Source organism: Rhinatrema bivittatum, chromosome 13 (genome assembly GCF_901001135.1).
Source record: "Rhinatrema bivittatum chromosome 13, aRhiBiv1.1, whole genome shotgun sequence".
In the NCBI taxonomy this organism is placed as follows: Eukaryota; Metazoa; Chordata; class Amphibia; order Gymnophiona; family Rhinatrematidae; genus Rhinatrema; species Rhinatrema bivittatum.
In genome coordinates, this window is record NC_042627.1 from 9,237,752 (window position 1) to 9,256,612 (window position 18,861).

Genomic DNA, 18,861 nt, shown 5'->3' on the forward strand with positions numbered 1-18,861 from the left:
GTACTCATGGATTGCCTCCCTTGTATAATTAATCATGGAGTCTGTTTTGGCTCGTGCAGCAGAAAGACCATGTTGTGACTGAAGAAGTGCAAGACAAGTACCTTTCATTGACTTTAATTAAAATCTAATACCTGGAATACTCTTTGCAACGCTCTATGGAAAACAATAAAGCTCTAGCACTGGCATGTCGAATCAGATTTCCAGGTTACCTTTAACTTGCTTTGTTTCTGCCAACAACCTTTTTCATCTCACTTCTTTTAAACTTTAACAGTAGTTCTATGTTAGTCTTCATTTTAACAATGTTGTTAATTATTTAAGGTATATACATGGCTTTTCAATTAACAAACTGCTTGATGTCTGAAAACGTGTAGACACAAACTACAAGTAGAATTTTCAAAATAAATTTCTTATGATCATCAGGCTACCATGAATTAAAAATTATTTTTCACATGAAGTGATAGCTGAAACTGATGGACCACTGGAATAAAAGAGTTTGTACATCTGAATATTTTGTAAAAGTACTTTAGAAATCAAATTAAACCTATATATATTTGTTAAACAGAAATTTACATTTTATATTGAAAGATATCTGAGGATGTCAAATGTGCATTTTCAGACCTCTGATGAATGTAGACAAAGAGGAACATCATGATGGGGTACATAAACGTTTAAGACTATGTTGGACCTTTCTAAACATCCAAGTCAAACCATTTGAGTGGTTAATAAGTACCATGTATCTTGCTCTTTTAAGCAGAAAGCCTATATTCTATTCTGAGAAATTTTAGAGATAAAATATTGCAATTGATAATTTATAAAACTTTCAACTCTCTCTAGAAATGAAGTAAAAACTCAAAGTTCCCAAAACAGCTATAAATTAAAGGCTCTCTGCCTCTCAATACTGCACTTCATACTGAGTATTATTTTAAGTCACTGAAGCAGAAAAAAAAACTTTATTCTAGATTACAACTCAAAGACATACCGTTAACTGATGCATCAACAGGTCCACCAAAAACGTGATCTTGTTACTAAACAGGACATAGCTGCAGTTTTCCTTACAGTTACTGCAGACCAGATTGTAAACATTTACTGTACTACACAGTGACCTAGAAAAAAAACAGAGAAAAACAAAAATATTGAACAGCTCATTAGGTTTGCCTCAGCTATTTGGAATTATCTGTTCTTTTCTTAAAGGAAAACCACTATCCCAAGATCTATCAAAGCTAAAGAGTGACAAAGTGAGTTCCCCACTCAGTTGATGTAACAGAGTATCAACTTCATATATACAGAATATAAATGTTATAAATAAATAAATATATGGTACAGCCAGAATAATGCAATATCATATCTTCCTCTTCCCATGAACCACTATTCAAATTTGGGCAATAATAAATGGACCACAAGTGTTGCAATGAGATAAAAGGGTATAGCAACACTACGAGATCCATATTCAAAAGCATTTAGACGGCTAACTCAGAAATTAAACAGAAATAGTGTGGCTGCACTATTGAACAGGCCTCCAAAGTTAGCTGGATAAGTTTATTAAGCTAACTTTGCTATTCGGACTGTGTCTGAATATGGACTTCTACATTTTTAAGGTGTTGGCACATTACTGCCTGTAAGTTGGTAGAATACCTCATCAAAGTGTTATCTGAATTGCAGAAAGTAAATAGCAACTGTTTCTTAAGATGCATGTTTGAAAACAAATACACATTTTGACACTGTCCAGGACAACTTTTGCAAATGTTGATTCTACACTTTTTTTGAAAGATGGAAGACAAATTATATTACTCACATTGGCTAGTTGCAAAGCAATGTCTTTCATGAAAGCACTTTAGTAGTCTGAACTAAAGAGGATGTCAACGATTTCCTAATTTTATGCAAAGTACTGTTAGGGAGTCAGAGCCAGTGGTGGCCATAAGCAGACTAAGTAACTGTTTAGAGTCCAAAGCAGATTATTGAAGGCACCCAGACTCATTTTCTATTATTATTATTTTCCCTATCAAACTCTGCTACTTCATTCTCCTTCCACTTAAGGTCCCTAATGGCTAGCATCACCGCTGTAAGGAGTTGATATCTTTTTTATCTGACTTTTGAGAAATTATTTAGAATGCTGATAAAGGCTGCAATATGATCAAGTAATGAGATTGCTTTGTGATATTACAACAAGTTCAATACAAGTTCAAAAATGTTAAAATCAAGTAAATTCATGAAAATCAATAGAATAATTCCATTTATGATACTGGCTGACATACCAGGTTGTTCACTGGATATTGCAGTCTCTCTTGGCTGACTTGGCCTTTGACCATGGTGTTTCTTAATGCATCTAAGGCATGTTTCAGTGCAATAAACAAACAACACACTCTGTTGCATCTTAATATTGAAAATCATATTTAAACTATTTTAGCATGTGCACAATGCCACAGTTGCATCCTAAACCATTTCAGGCAAGTCCTGTTCTGGAGGAGTTTTGGCATTCGAGGTAAAGTAAGTTTAAAGATCTACTGCTCTATCCATTTATTTTTAAACCAGTTCAGGTGACATGATTTCTAGACTTCCATTTAACAAGTTTTTGTGAGCAGCATGACAGCACTCTCCCCATTTTGTTTATTTCTGTGTGCTTGCTTTATGTATTCTGTACTACTAAACAGTGAATTCAGTTCAAACATGGAAATGATGGGCCCAGCAACAGGGCACAGATGTGGAAGACAGGGTATTCAGTTCAAAGCAAAATACTGCACTATACAATGAAAAGTCTTGTCTGCACAAATAAGGAACTTACACAAACAGCCGCACAAACAGCAGTGCAACTCCTAAGGCGGAAACCAAAGCTTAGAGTGAAGTATTACAAAAGAATTACTATTGAATATAAGATGACAAACAGAGACAGGAGCATAGATTCATTCAGAAAATATGATGTATGTGTCACACACTGTGCTCTCATGTGATATTCTGAGAAACAAGCTATGGGATGTTTGGACAAAGTTGTAAAATAAATTCTGATTTTGATACAATTTGTCTGGATAAATACTCTCCTTTCTACTGTGGGCTGTGTTCCCTTTAAATCCATACTCTCTTTTGTTCAGGGAGAATCAGTAGACACATTACTTGTGGCATCACTCATTATGGTGATATGTAACCATTCAATTACTCGAAATAAAAAGCTAGAGTGAAAATATACTTCATTCTGAATTCATGCTATCATGTCCAGCCTCATTTATAAATATTGAAATTTTGATTTATTCCTAATCACAGTAGCTACCTGGCTGGCAAAATGGTCTAATGGTTAGAGTACAGAGCTGGGAAGCCTGAACCAGGTTTTTTCTTATGAAGGGAATGATTAATAAAACGGAAAATGTCATAATGCCTCTATATCGCTCCATGATGAGACCACACCTTGAATACTGTTTACAATTCTGGTTGCCGCATCTCAAAAAAGATATAGTTGCGATGGAGAAGGTACAGAGAAGGGCAACCAAAATGATAAAGGAGATGGAACAGCTCCCCTATGAGGAAAGGCTGAAGAGGTTAGGGTGTTCAGCTTGGAGAAGAGACGGCTGAGGGGGGATATGATAGAGGTCTTTAAGATCATGAGAGGTCTTGAATGAGTAGATGTAACTTGGTTATTTACACTTTCGAATAATAGAAGGATTAGGGGGCATTCCATGAAGTTAGCAAGTAGCACATATAAGACTAATCGGAGAAAATTCTTTTTCACGCAACGCACAATAAAGCTCTGGAATTTGTTACCGAGGATGTGGTTATTGCAGTTAGTGTAGCTGGGTTGAAAAAAGGTTTGGATAAGTTCTTGGAGGAGAAGTCCATTAACGGCTATTAATCAAGTTTACTTAGGGAATAGCCACGGCTATTAATTGCATCAGTAGCATGGGATCTTCTTAGTGTTTGGGTAATTGCCAGGTTCGGCCTCTGTTGGAAACAGGATGCTGGGCTTGATGGACCCTTGGTCTGACCTAGCATGGCAATTTCTTATGTTCTTATAGTCTTGTCAACGGTCCTTCTCCAGGGTTTTCTTTAGTGAACATTGAACTGAAGTATTTTTTAAATATTTCTGCCATTTCTTCATCTCTCTCCACACAGTGCTCCTCAGCTTTCAATTTCATTATACCACTTTAGGCCTCCCTTCTTTCTCTGATATAACTGAAAAATGTTTTGTCTCTTCTCTTTACTTCCTTGGAAATTCTTTGTTCTCCTTGACTTTTAGCTTTCTTGATTTCTTTCTTCGTCTCCCTAATTTTTAACAGAAATTCTTCCTTGTGTTTCTTTTTATGAGATCCTTTATATTTCTTGAATGCTGTTCATTTTGCCTTAATTTTTTTCAGCCAGCTCCTTAGAGAATCAGATCGGTTTATGTTTCCTCTTACTTTATATGTGTGCGCAAATGCTGTCTCTGCCGAGTAAGTAGGGAATTTTAGTAGACATGCGCACTGACATAATTACCAGTTCACCCAGGTAAGGGATAGGACTTCCTAACCCGCCTACTTAAATAGGCTCCTTTTTACCCTGTTAGCACAATCCTTAAAATCCTGCTGTCTAGCCTATAATTATTTTACTACTTACACACCATCCATAGCAGAAGTAAAGTTACACAGCAGGGGACCCCGATGTGAGCTTGTGTGCATATATACTTAGGCACATATGTCATGTTAAAGTCCTGGAACATGACTAGGCTATTTTTTTTGTTGAACTACATCTATTGACCTATTTTGTAAGGTAATTTAATTGTATTTTTGTAATACAGCATTGGTAATGTTTAATTTATTTACTTTGAGTATGTACAGTTGGAAGGGACATTTTTGCATTTCCTTGAGAGAAAGTGTATTCTGCCACTAAAAAAAAAAAAAAAAAAAAAGTCCTGGAATGCCCATGTCCCTCCTATGGCCTGCACAGACCATATTCACGCTCCACACCTTTTTTGCAACTTATTTGTGCATGTAGCAGGAGATACCCATGTACTTGGGCTGGTTTTGGCACGTGCCAGACTATTAAAATTCACCCTATAATTTTTGAAAGTCAATAATAGTGCTATAATGTGCAGATGACATAAAAATATTCAGAGAAATTAAAACACGAGCAGACTTTGAGAACTGCAGAAGGACCTTGCAAGACTGGAGAATTGGGCATCTAAATGGCAGATGAAATTTAATGAGGATAAGTGCAAAGCGATGAACATAGGGAACATTAATCCAAACTATAGGCTGGTTTCCCTATTAAGAATAACCTCCCAAGAACAGGATCTTTGAGTTGTTTTGGAAACCCTCAACTCTGTATGCAGCAGTGCTTAAAAAAGCAAATCGAATGTTATTCAGAAAGGAATAAAACTGTGACTATCACAATGCTTCAATACAGATCTAAAGTGTGTCTGCACCTGGATCACTGAATGCAGTTATAGAAGGGCAACAAAAATGAAAAAGGGGATGGAAGAAAGGCTAAACAGGTTAGGGCTCTTCAGCTTGCAGAAGAGATGACTAAAAGTGGATATGAAAGAAGTTTATAAAATCATGAATGGGTTGGAAATGATAAATAAGGAACAGCTATTTACCCATTTACTCTTTCAATTATTACTAGGACTCCATGAAACTAGCAGGTAGCAGATCTAAATCAAATTGGAGAAAGTATTTTTTAACTCAACATGGAATAAATTTGTGGGATCTGTCACTGGAGAATATGGTCAAGGCATCTAGCATAGCGGAATTAAAAGGGGTTGGACAAATTCTTAGAGGAATATTTAATAAATATAGCCAAGTAGACTCAGGGAAACAACTGCTTATCTCTGGGAGTAAGCAAACAAGAATTTGATCTAGTCTTTGGGATCTTAATGACCCAGGTTGGTCAATGTTGGAGAGAAGATACTGGGTTTTATACCGCTTGACCCAGCATGGTATATCTTATGTTGTTTTATTATAGGAGACCTGTATTGGATTCCTGGACAAGGTTTCCGATCCTCATGATATCTAATGCTGTATGCACAGCTGACACTGGACTCACAGCCCAAAGGGAGGGGAAGTATTTGAATCAAGTCTCTGCCACTGGGGGCAATACATAATGATCAAAAACAATAAGTAGTATTGAAAGCAGCAGTGGTTGAGCTGCCTCTTCCTCTATCTACAAGGTCACTACAATATTTGACTTTTAGAAGGCCTGTAAGTGAAAACAGTGAAACTACTGGCGTTCTGCTTGATGGCTCTAATGAAAGCCAGTGAGAATAAGTATAGAGAAAAGCTGTCTGCCTGTCTATATTATTATTTAGCATTCTGAGGCAACACAGCATGACTTTTATCTATGCAAGGCACTGCTCAATGATACAGAAATTAAAACATGGCAGATGGCGCAGGTCTTGGGTGCTGATCTTACAAGGAGGTCATTCTCTACCATGACCCTTTGTGCCCTAGCACCAACTGTTTACCTTCCCTGAACGATCTGCAGAATGGTTACCCTAAAAGATACTATGTAAACTTGCCTCTGTATCAGCTAGCAAAATCTGTGAACACTTCTGCAGTATAAAACTGAATTAAAGATACCATACTATACAGGGAAAAGTAAAAATATAGATTTTGTCAAGCACGACAAAAGTTATAATAAAGAGTAAACGATATGAAAATGTTTATTTCGATATAGCTGTTATTCTTTGGATGCAATTCATTTTTTCAAGTTCCACATTTCTGTAGTGGATTTAAAACATCAAGGCTAAACACAAACCTGCTAGAAAAACGTTTACATGTAAAACCTCTTCTTCCTTCCATGTTTGTCACTCACCATGAACTGGTGTCAAATGAAAGACAACAACATAGACAAGGGTGAATATTCAGCCATTATTTTTAAGTGATTTAAATATCTGATTCTGTATTTTTCACAATTAACTCCTAGAGTGTTTCCTACAATAATTTCCTAAATTAGCATGTCAGGAGGTTATTCATTCAATTATCTTAGCATCATAAGTTAGAGACTAGCATAATTGGGGGATTAGAGAGAGAGGAGAGTTTTCTCCATCCTCTGTTTGGGCTTTTTTTTTTTTTTTTAAAGACATTACTGCTATCTAAAAAGAATCAAAAGTCTTTTGCAAACCTCACTGTAGTCAGTGGCTATCCTGCTGCTGATCTAAGGATCTGAGCACTACAAAACAAGCAGCATATTGCTAATCATTTTGTACTAAACCTTTAGCCTGTGGCCATGGGATTAGTGCTCTGAGCTGCGCTGTGCTGAGGATTTCAGACATAAAGAGATCTGGAGAATAGTCTGGGTAAGCCTCACCTCAACAGCTTAACCATGTCAGGAAAGAAGCAGACAGACTCCGAGTGTATGACAGTCACAAAGGGTTAAATGATCAGGAGCACCCTAGGCAGCCTGTGCAAGTTAACAGAGGTGCTAATGACATGTGAGGGCAGTGGCAGCAAGAGCCATAAATCTGGTATGGCATCTAATAAAAAGATGCATACAAAAATTAAACTACATTATTCATGCTTTTTTTATTTCTGGTTCTTTGGAATGAGGCAATGCAATTTTTCTGTATTCCAGTTTAAGTATGTCAAATGTGTCACAAGAAAATGAATACACCCGTACAACAGTCTGCAGATATTTTCAAAGTGTTTTCTCCTTCCAAAAAATAAAAGGAGACTGAAAATATTTTGCTTGGCTAGGGATGTGCAGTTGGAAATTTTTCATTTTTCTTTTGTTTCATTTCATTTCGTTTTCATTTTAGTGTGTACTAAATCGAGTTAGTTCACACTAAAACAAAAAAAAAAAAGAATGCACATCCCTATAATTGGCAATGATAAAAATAAGAGATAAAACATCACTAGTGAGAGAATAAATCTACTAGGAGCAATTTCCAGACTGTCCATATCCACAGGTATTTTTGTACCTGATTTTGTACAGGTAGATTTTCTATGGAAAATACAATTATATGAGTTATTTTTTATCCTTCCAAAATACCCCCACCCCCTTACAGGAATAAATCCTCTAAATGCACCTTGAAGAACATGCATTGTTCTACAATACTGAGGGACAGCAATGTTCAGATAGTCAATTAAAACACATAAATCACTATTTACCCATGTTAATGGCTTTGAAAATTGTCCTTCCTATGTATTAGATTTAAAAATATTACGACTACACAAAGAAGTGAGTTTTAGTTTCAAAGATAGTAGTAGCTGAAGGCTGTGCTTTCTAGGGATTTAGCTCTGTCCATATTTGTTGTACCAAGAAAATTAGAGGTAGATTTTTAAAGCTTGCACATGCAAAAACAGCCACATATGCACGTAAGCGGGCCATGCAGGATCTATGCAAATTTTAAATAGCCGGGAAGGATGCGCCTACGTGAATGTTCGCGTGTCCAGAAAAAGTAGGTGGAAAAGGGGCAGGGCATGGGTGTTCCAGAACTGAAACACGTAATCCCTAATTTTCCTCAGCCAGCACACGTATGTTATGCATTTAGCTTTGCTACAGCTCCTTGGTGGGCGTTAGGAGTCCAGTGAACACTGAAGTGAGAGAGAGAGAGAAAAAGAGACTCTTTATAGGGCTCATCCTGGCACTCAATAAATGGAGAAGGATAATAAAAACACTGAGAAATGCCATGCCGGGAAATGAATTTCGCCCTTGAGGAAGGACAAGTGAGAGTCCGAAACACTGTACAGTGTCGGGCACGAAGAAGCAATGTGTTGATCTTTCACATTGCTGCTAATTGTTGGGCATGAAGATTTTGGTTGGTGGAGAAAAAGAAGAATGAAAAATTGTTATGGAAGATGATTGGAAAGATTAAGATAAGTGTATCCAATTATACATGTTGATTTTTGAAAGAAAGAAGGTACATGAGGTATTTTAATTCACGAAGAGCACTATAACACAGCAGTATAAAAAAATATATGAATTATGGACTGACCAATGATTAAATATAAGGCAGAGTGACCATGGTATACATCACCACACAATGATGCCTATTATGATGGTCATACAGTAGTAGCGTCGCTGAGTTGAGTTAATATGGTAAAGGGTCATCATTAGTGAATACTCAATAAATGGACCATTTTAAGGGAGCGCTTTGATTCGGGGTGAGTTTTCGGGAGGTGGGTTGAGGGATGATGTTATAGAAACTTCATTGTAAAACTGACATCTTTCATGAATTTTAGACTTTATAAGCGATGAAAATTCTAACAAGAGGAGTTGATTTGTACACCGCAGTCCCTGCTAGTTGCATTGTACAAATCAATTGCTTTTCATCACTTATAAGGTCTAAAATTCTTTAATGGTGTCAATTTTTGCAATGAATACCTCTGAATGTGTCTGTAACTCCACCCCCCAAGCCCCAACCCACTTCCCTGAATCAAACCACTCACCCTGAATCAAAGTGCCCCCTTACAATGGTCCATATATTGAGTGTGAAGCTGAGCCCTATAAAGAGGCACTCTCTCTCCTGCGCAAGATATGATGTATGTAAAGCTGCATTAACACATGAAGAATATTTTAAAACTTACGTGTATACTTTATAAAATAGTGCGTATCTTTGCGCACGATGAGCTATGCGCATTTATAGGTACACGTGTGGCCCTTTTAAAATCTGTCCGTTAATTTCTCAGCAGATGACTCACTCAATCTCATAATTGGCCAAACTTAGCACAAACAGATAAATTATAAAATAAAAGATACATCTTATGAATTTGTCTTCTAATAACTTGAACACAACACCAAACCATTCCAGCGGGATACAACATAACTGAATGCAGTATGTATTAAAATAAACAACAGCAGCTGTATATTGTATGCATGGTATACATTGTATAACGTATGCATGGTATACACTAGCCTGGTAAGCACAGTAAGCCTGGCTAATTGACTTGGTTAAGATATTCATCACTGCAGTCATTAAATAAGCAAGTGCTGCTCAGTGCCAACTAATGCACAAGCTTTACGTGCCTTAGGGCTGGATTTTAAAAGGGTTACGCGCGCCGGGCCTATTTTAAAAAGGCCCGGCGACGCGCGTGTAAGTCCCGGGGCTTTACAAAAGGGGTGGTCCGGGGGCGGGGCTGGGCGGTCCGGGGATGGGACGGGGCCGGAGGCCTCCAACAGAGCGGCATGTTATAAAATCGGGAGTACATGTGCGCGCACCGGGTAGCGGGCCTACACGTAGGCCGCGCGCGCTTCTTTTAAAATCTACCGCTTAATTCTTAAAGATGAAATACTAAAGAGCTTCACTTGTGTTTTTTTGGTTTTTGCTTTCCCACCCCATTTAATTCACCTGAAACGTTATATTAAAGCATCTATGAAGGGCATGGATACATTTAGGATGTATATAAACGTCTGACTCCAGCTCACATCCCAGCTCACAGGATGAATGCAGAAACAATGGTATGAGGTAGCACTTCAAGGTGTGCTGTAGGCACACAAGGATCACTTCAAGGATGAGGTTCCTCGGTTTGGAACTGAACCCAGGATGCTTGCTTGTACTTAAAATGTCAATGACATGAAATAAAAGAGAGGCACTGTCTGAGAGGCAGTTTAATTCTGTAAACTATATGCAATACTAAATCATTTTGGGTGATGGTAGAATCCTAAAGGGACATTTTTCTTTCATGAAGAGCTCGCAAACTGGTTTCAACTTTATTTGAGCTGTGGAAATATTTTGTCTCCTAACTGAAGTGGGAGAATTCACAAGGAATACCTGCATCATATGATACCTGGAATTCTAGCTTGAAAGCTGGTGAATACATCCATGTGGAATGCAGACAATTGTGTCTTTGGAAGATTTATCTTAGAACAAAATATCAAAATGCAAAACTTGAGATGTGCTCAGATATTGTTTTAACTCTCTTAGTTTAAAAAAGGAAGATGGAACAAAGTGTCATAATAAAGAAACTATCAGCTGCAGCACTTCTATGTTTTTATGTCATCAAAATGAATGTAAAAAAAAAAAAAACTCTCTTAGTATGGCAAACACATTTGTCCTAAAACTCACATTTAAATAAACAGCCTAACTTCTCAGAAAAAAAGCAAATTCCGATATCCTGTTTGATTTAAAAATTAGCATTTCCATATTATTTGTTGTTATGAATTATGCTACGTAGTTAATTTTAACAGTGACTTGATATTATGCTTGGTATCTATTTGCATGTTTTATTTTTTTTATGTTATTTTAAATACTGTAATTTTTTATATGGTTTGTACTTGACCAGAGCACCTAAAAATGATGGTTCAATAAATATAATAAATAAATATATAAATAAAAGGCAAAATATTAAAAGTTAAAATGTCCTCTGACAGCTTAAACTTACTTAGGAGGAATTCGGGAAACTGTATTGTGGTTTGAGCCCAAAATCACAACTTGAAGAACCTGCTCAAGAGCAGCAAGTCCTCCCGCTGCCTGAAATGCTATCTGATCCGCCAGGTTCTGCAGACAGAAAAGAAGAAATGAAGGAAATTAATTTACATTCTGACAGAAATACAATAGGTTCATAAAGACAAAAGTTTTCAAACTAGCATATATATATACATACACACACACACACATGCACGCACACATCATATATACAAACACAGTCACATACAAGTTTTACCAGTGCAAAATAATGTTTAAAACCAGTGATCAGGAAGGGCGTTCATACTCTACCTTCACAAGGCAAGAGTTTGTGTTGAGATCCTTATTTGTAATACATATTGAGAGAGAGATAAAACAAATAAGGATATCATGTTCTATTTGTGACTTATTATTGGCATTGATCTGCATTGAACATGTAAGCAAGACAGATTCTAGGGTAATGTTAAACCTATACAGCACATTCCAGATGGGCTGGCAGATGGGCATAGTTGGCAGTTGTTAGTTCAGCTAGCAAAGGCAAGAAACAAAGGGATTAAGGCTTTTCAGCTTGGAAAAGAGATGGCTGAGTGGAGATATGATATAGATCTATAAAATCATAAGTGGAGTGGAATGGGTAAATGCAAATCAGTCGTTTATTATTTCAAAAAATAAAGACCATGAGATATTCCATGAAGTTACTAAGTAGCATATTTAAAACAAAGCGAAGAAAATATTTTGTCACTCAATGCAAAATCAAACTCTGGAATTCATTGCCAGAGAATGTGGTAAAAGCAGTTAGTATAACTGGGTTTAAAAAGGGTTTGGACAAGTTCCTGGAGGAAAAGTCCATAAACTATTATTAACCAGGTACATGTGAGAAAAGCCACTGCTTATACCTCCTAGCAAAATACTGTGAACAAATCAATAAAGCAAAAAAAGCCTACTATGCAAAATGGATTCATGGGGTAATATTTAATTCCAAATTACTCTTCGAAACAGTAAAACACCTAAATGTTCAGATATTTTAGAACTTTTACAGAAAACAGAAATACCGACTAGAGTAATATTATCAGTAACTTTTACATTTCCATCTGAAAGAAACTCTGTTTTAAAATATTTCTTTCGGAATCAGGCTTTGCTATTCCACGGACAGAAAATCTGGATTTATCCGGACCTAACTAGGGGGGTCATTTTCCAAAGCAATCACTAAATAGGGGCGGAATCGGGGTGGCATCGGCCCTGGAAGAGGAGGAGTTGGGGCGGCACCGGGGCGGATGCCGCGAAGATGTTGCTGAAGGTGAAAAGGTAGGGTCCTTTTTGCCGCCAGTTTCGTGCCCAGTAGCACCACCTTTTACAATGGCGCTATTGGGTGCGAAAGCCGGCAGTGATTGCACCGCGGAGGTGCAATCGCTGCCGGCTTTCACAGGTCCGCCCCCCCCCTCTGCGACCTTAGAAAATCCAGGCCTAGGTCTACTCAAGAATGGCATAAGAAATTTCTATTGATGAGTCCAGAAGTTGTATCACTAGGTGATAAATTTTGTCTTCGATATCCATGTAAATATCACTCAATTATCAAAATTCTTTTTGTTTCTTGAGCCTTCTCAGTTACTTGTATTTTTGGACTCACACTCCTAATGCTATCTTCTATGGGATACTCGGCAATTTAAATGTAATGCAGTGGATATCTAGAAACCATAAATAAATAAAATTAAATAAAATAAATAAATTTCTTATAGTATTTCTTTTGATATTGCTCTATAGTATCCTTGGTTCCCCCTGCTTTTTCTTATTATATTTAGATACTATTATTGTTACCTAATTTTGTTTTGCTTAATTACTGTGAGTGGTAATTCACATTGTATAGTATCGTTTTTCTGGAAGTTGTACTTGTGATTATTCTAAAATGCAATGAAAAAAAAAAGAAACAGTAAAACACCTCATCAAGGACCCAGCTTTACCCATCTTAAGTAACTACAACTTCTCAAAGAATACTTGCAATGAATATGCCACCTTAGATAAAATCAATAAGCTAAAACACAATTCTCAACTTGCTCGCCAACTAAAGAACCTGAAGAAGCCTAAATGGAACTCATTTGACATAATCACTAAAATGAAAATAAATCAAATCATTACCAAAATTAAGCCAGCTATCCACCCATTAGACCCAATTCTGGTGAGTTCCCTGAAATTATTACACGACATAATCACCCCAACAATCGCAACCTAACCAACCACTCGCTCTGAGAAGGATTGGTCCCTTATAGGGCGAAACAAGTTGTGATCAAACCAATCCTAAAAAACAAAACAGGCAGAATTGATGAATGGGACAATTATCCAACTTACCTTTTATCGCAAAAGTTCTAGAAAAGGCAGTGCTATCTTAATTGGAAAACCACCAAGAAGGCAACGATATTCTATACCCAAACCAATTTGATTTCAGAAAAGATTGTTCTATAGAAACTTTACTAATAACTTTAATGGACACTGTACCACAGGGGTTTGAGAATGATGAATCTTATATTCTGGTTCTAATAGACTTAAAAGCAGCCTTCAACACTGTGGACCATACCCTGCTTTGCCATCAGATGAGAAAAACTGGAATAGATGGAAGTGTTCTCAAATGGTTCTCTTCCTTCCTAGCTGATAGGACATTCCAATTCAAACTGGGCAACCACATATTTAACACTTTCCCTTTCAATACAGGTGTCCCCCAGTGTTCAGCTTGTGTGGGTGTGTGTGTGTCTGTGTATATATATGAGAGGGTGCCTGTGCGCGTGCGAGGGTGAGAGACAGAGGAAGCATGTGTTTGCACGTGTGAGACAGGAATCGTGTGTGTGAGAGATACAGAGGAAACCCTCTGTGTGTCACACACACATACTTACTTAAGCTCCCTCTATCTCTCACCAAGCGTGTATGTGTGTGTGTGAGTCAGAGGGAGCATATTTTGTTTGTGTTTGTGTGTGTGTGTGTACCCCCAGTTCACGACAATCTCAGGGTGACAGGTATGGAGAGAGCGGGGGATTTTTAAAATCCATATTTTAATTACTGGGTGTTATTTGATGTCTGCTGTTTTGAAATATTTTATCAATGTTTAGAAAATTTTTCAAAATGTAAACAGGAGCTTCTAATTATTGAATATTCTACACATCAGCTATTTTGAAATGTATATTTTTTAATATGGTTTTACTATTCTGACTGATTTATATTTCTTGATTGTATTGTTTTGAGAATAGTTATTTTCAGCTTTTCCTTTGTTGTACTGCATACAGAATCTGGCTTGTTGTAGTTTCTGGTTCAGTTTTGTCTGAATGTGTGTGTGAGAAAGACACAGAGGAAGCGTGTGTGTGTGTAAGCGTGTGTGTGAGAGATGGAGGAAGCATGTCTGTGTGTGTGAGACACAGGAAAAATGTGTGTGTGAGAGAGGTACAGAGAAAACGTGCGTGTGTCTCTCACACACGCACATACATGCTCTCTCTCTCACCAAGCATGTATGTGTGTGTATGAGAGAGAGGAAGCATACTGTATTGTGTGTGTGCATGGATGCCCCCAGTCTACAACAACCTTAGGATGACAGATATGGAAAGCAGGAGATTTTTAAAATCCTTATTAGTTTCAATTATTGCTGTTTGCAAATATTTTATTGAGGTTTAGGAAATTTTAAATTTATATATTGGTGGTGGTGGTGGTGGGTGTGCCAAAGGAAGTATCCACCCCAGGTGCCCAATACTTTTAAGTACGCCACTACACGTGCATGTCATTTTTAAAAGTATGTATGTTATTTTCCCCCCCCCTCGACTGCCCACACAAAATAGCTGGCTCAAAGAATGCAGGCGCTTCAGCATAGCTACTTTACTGCAAATGATCTGGTTCAACACTAGAATATGGAAATATCAATGGTCCCAAGGAAAACAGTGTCCCTAAACTGCACAAATCTTTGCCCTGGTTCACCACTGAACCGCATGTGCAAATGTTGTCATGGGTGAGGACTTCTCATTGCTCAAACCCTTGCTTTGTGGCGTCTCATAGGAAGCCATCCTCTCACCAACACTTTTCAATATCTCCCTCAGACTCACTGTCAAGGTCAGACTATCTGAACTTCAGAGCTTTGTCTATGCAGCAAATTCAGATCCTCCTATCACTGGGCTGCCTCTCAAAAATATGGAATTGGACCACCACCACCAAACTTAAATTAAACCCCAGCAACACAGATGTACTAAGCCTGGACACCTTCTCTAATCCACTTAACTTAATCCACTTAACTTAAATTTGATGTTTAGCGACACTCCACTTGCAATAAAAACCTGAAGCTGCAGCCTGGGCATCCTCATGGATTACAAATTACACATTGAATCACAAATCTCCATGAGTGCCTTCTTCCACCTTCGACAATTAAGACTGATAAAACTAAACCTGGAGAAAAACAGCCTGGCCATCTTGTTCTATGTATACATCCTACCCTGGCTGAACTACAACAATGCTCTGTACATAGGTCTCCCACAAAAACCTCTAAACTGCCTAGAGCTTGTACAGAACATTGCTACACAGATTTTGTGTGGCTGCAAGTACAGAAACCACGTCACCCCAATTCTCATGGACCTACAATGACTACCAATTCTGTACTGGCCCAATTTAAAGCTTTATACATTGCCTTCAGATCACTGAAAGGACAAGGTTCAATCTGAGAGACTTCCTAGCTACCTACAAATCCCACATCAGCTGAGATCCAAGACAGGCGCTCTCCTATATCACCCTCCTCTGGCCCTCATCTGTAAACGCGCCTGCTACCAGTTTATCCCCAGCTCTGAAATTCTCCCATATGTTTAAACTTGGCTCTTTTATGAAATCTACCCTTGCTAGCTGGCCTCATGCTCAAGGGAACCGCAACCTTCCCTTTCACATCCACTCTCACCAGTGGTGGCCTCCTAGATTGCTGCATATATAGACTCTGCCCAGTATGCTACCTAATATTTCTTTGTCATCTACAATATTGCCATGTATTATATATAGTGCAATGTCTCTTTAATTTACATCATGCCTCCCTGATTCCCCTGTTCCATCTCCTCCAATCATATTATTTATTTTGGTTTTTCTGCCCAAGATTTTTGAAAACCTCTCATGATTAACATGCTTTTGCAATGGATCTATATTTATAATTCACACCTATCTCTATCCATCCCCTTTGTATTATACTAGTTACTGAGGTACATCCTCCAAAATGGAACACAGTAATCCTGGTGAAGATATATTTATAAAATGTGTAGCCTGCTGATCCACAGAGCTCAGAGGGTTACAATAAACATACACAATAAATATCCATCAACAACTTGCTCTCAAGCCTGAACCTAATCCTCAATTCCAGTAAAACGGAAATACTCCTTATCTCTCAAGACGAGAACTACGCGAGGCCAAACTCGAACCAAATAAATCATCCACCCTTTTCTGCTCAAGTGAGAAACCTCGGAGTCATCATAGACGATCAATTAAACCTAAAAAAATTCGTCAACAACACTGCTAAGGAGGGTTTCTTTAAATTGCAAGTCCTTAAACGCCTCAGACCACTCTTACACTTCCAAGATTACCGATCAGTACTCCAAGCAATCGTTTTCTCTAAAATCGATTATTGCAATTCTCTGCTAATCCGCTTCCCAGCTAACACCCTTAAACCCCTTCAAATGCTGCAAAACGCCGCAGCCAGGATACTGACCAAGACCAACAAGAGAGACCATATTACCCCCATCTTAAGAAACCTACATTGGCTCCCAATAAAGTACAGAATCTTATACAAAACACTAACAATCGTTCACAAAACCATCCACAAGCTCATCCCTCTGGAACTCAACATGCCACTTCAACCACATCTTCCAACCAGACCAACGAGAACAGCATACAAAAACACTCTCTTAACAGCACACATCAAAACCTCTTTAAGCAAACGTGCCATGTCCGCAGCAGGTCCATCACAATGGAACTCACTTCCACCAGTACTCCCGGGCAGAACAATGCCCAATCAACTTCAAAAAGAGACTAAAAACCTGGCTATTCGAACAAGCGTTCCAATCATGAAAATTATATACCACACCACCACCACCCTGACCAACAGCCTAAATAAAAACTTTCATACCATGCATATATCATAACACAGGCACCTATTAAGATACATTTTCTTTCTTCCCTCTCTATTATGTTCCAAGTTTTTTGCTCCCCACTTTCTCTGACCCATACTTTATGCCTGGTTCTATGTAATTAGCATTAACTTTCTCTCATGCTTGTTCTCTCAGTTACATGCACTTAGCATATTATGTAATTAGCACTCTATGTAATTAGCATCTTATGTTCTTTGTAATTTAGCATTCTCTCATGCTTGATTTTTCAGTTACAATGTAAACCGAGACGATATGCAATATTTTGCATGAATCCCGGTATATAAAAACGGTAAATAAATAAATAAATAAATATAAATCAAGACACAAATTAAACATTTTGTAACTAAAACAAAACATAATAAACTAGCCTTTCATTGACCTTATATATCACAGATCCCAAGTATTTACCAACATGTACAATCGTACGCATACTAAAGAGGATGTGGGGATAAGATATGAATGATAGGGAGGGGCATGTGTGGTTGGTGAGACTATTAAGATGTTTCTGTAGTTAGTAGCATCTGGAAAAGAATTATAAAAAAAATAGTGTCATAACCTTCCATGGAAAAAGCAGCACCATCCCTTTTAAAAACAGCTGGAAAGACTCTTGAAATTTGACCCTTTGTGATCTGACATTGTTCATTGATTTATTTATTTATTTATTTGAAAGATTTTGTATACCGACATTCGTTAAGAAAACATCACATCGGTTTCCATAGAACAATAAGTAGCCAACAGGGCTTTCCAATGAAACTGATAATAGAAACTGGGGAGGGGGGCGGGAAGGAAAGGGGAGGGAGGTTAAAGGGTGCGGGAAACCAAGGGGGTGAGGGGGACCAAGGATAGGCTGTACATGTAGGTTAACACAAAAACATAATTAAATACCATTATAAATAACGTACATGAAAATTATAGTTAATACATGTTCATTCACATCATAATCTATGTGAATGAAATATGAGAGAATAAAAGGAAGAAGATGATGGTCTAGCTCTCAGGATTTTCCATGGGAGGAAAACAATTAATATTTTTTTCTTTCCATGGAAGATAATTGGACTGCATGACAAACGAGGAACCCCCAAAAGTTACTCATGGTATGGAGCTGGAGTAAATATATTAGGAGAGAACATCTAAAAAAAGCTAATAGGCAATTCATAATAAGATGGAATTCCTTTGCATATATTTACTTTGATGCAATATTCAATGTTAAATATTTACTTGTGCTGGACCTTTCAGTTTTCTCTAACACTCCTATTCCTGTTCTTACATGCAGTTATTGAGTATATCAAACTCTGACCCATATCAGGGGAATCTGAAGACTCTTCCTTCTGTGGGTCTTACATAAGAGCCAATTTCTGTTTATTTTTACCATTAACCACAAAAACATATGTGATCTCCAAGGAACTCTCTTCCAGA

At 37.6% G+C, this 18,861-nt stretch overlaps 1 protein-coding gene across 4 annotated transcripts in view; it reads right to left on the reverse strand.

Moving 5' to 3' along the window:
- Positions 1 to 18,861, reverse strand: part of SCAPER (S-phase cyclin A associated protein in the ER) — a 440,399-nt gene that overhangs the window by 144,562 nt on the left and 276,976 nt on the right. For all 4 annotated transcript variants that reach the window (XM_029575230.1, XM_029575228.1, XM_029575229.1 and 1 more), the window contains 2 exons: positions 11,280 to 11,395; positions 980 to 1,103 (listed from right to left, as the gene is read on the reverse strand). In XM_029575230.1, the coding sequence (XP_029431090.1) occupies positions 980 to 1,103; positions 11,280 to 11,395 (240 nt within the window). The remainder of the gene's footprint in view (positions 1 to 979; positions 1,104 to 11,279; positions 11,396 to 18,861) is intronic.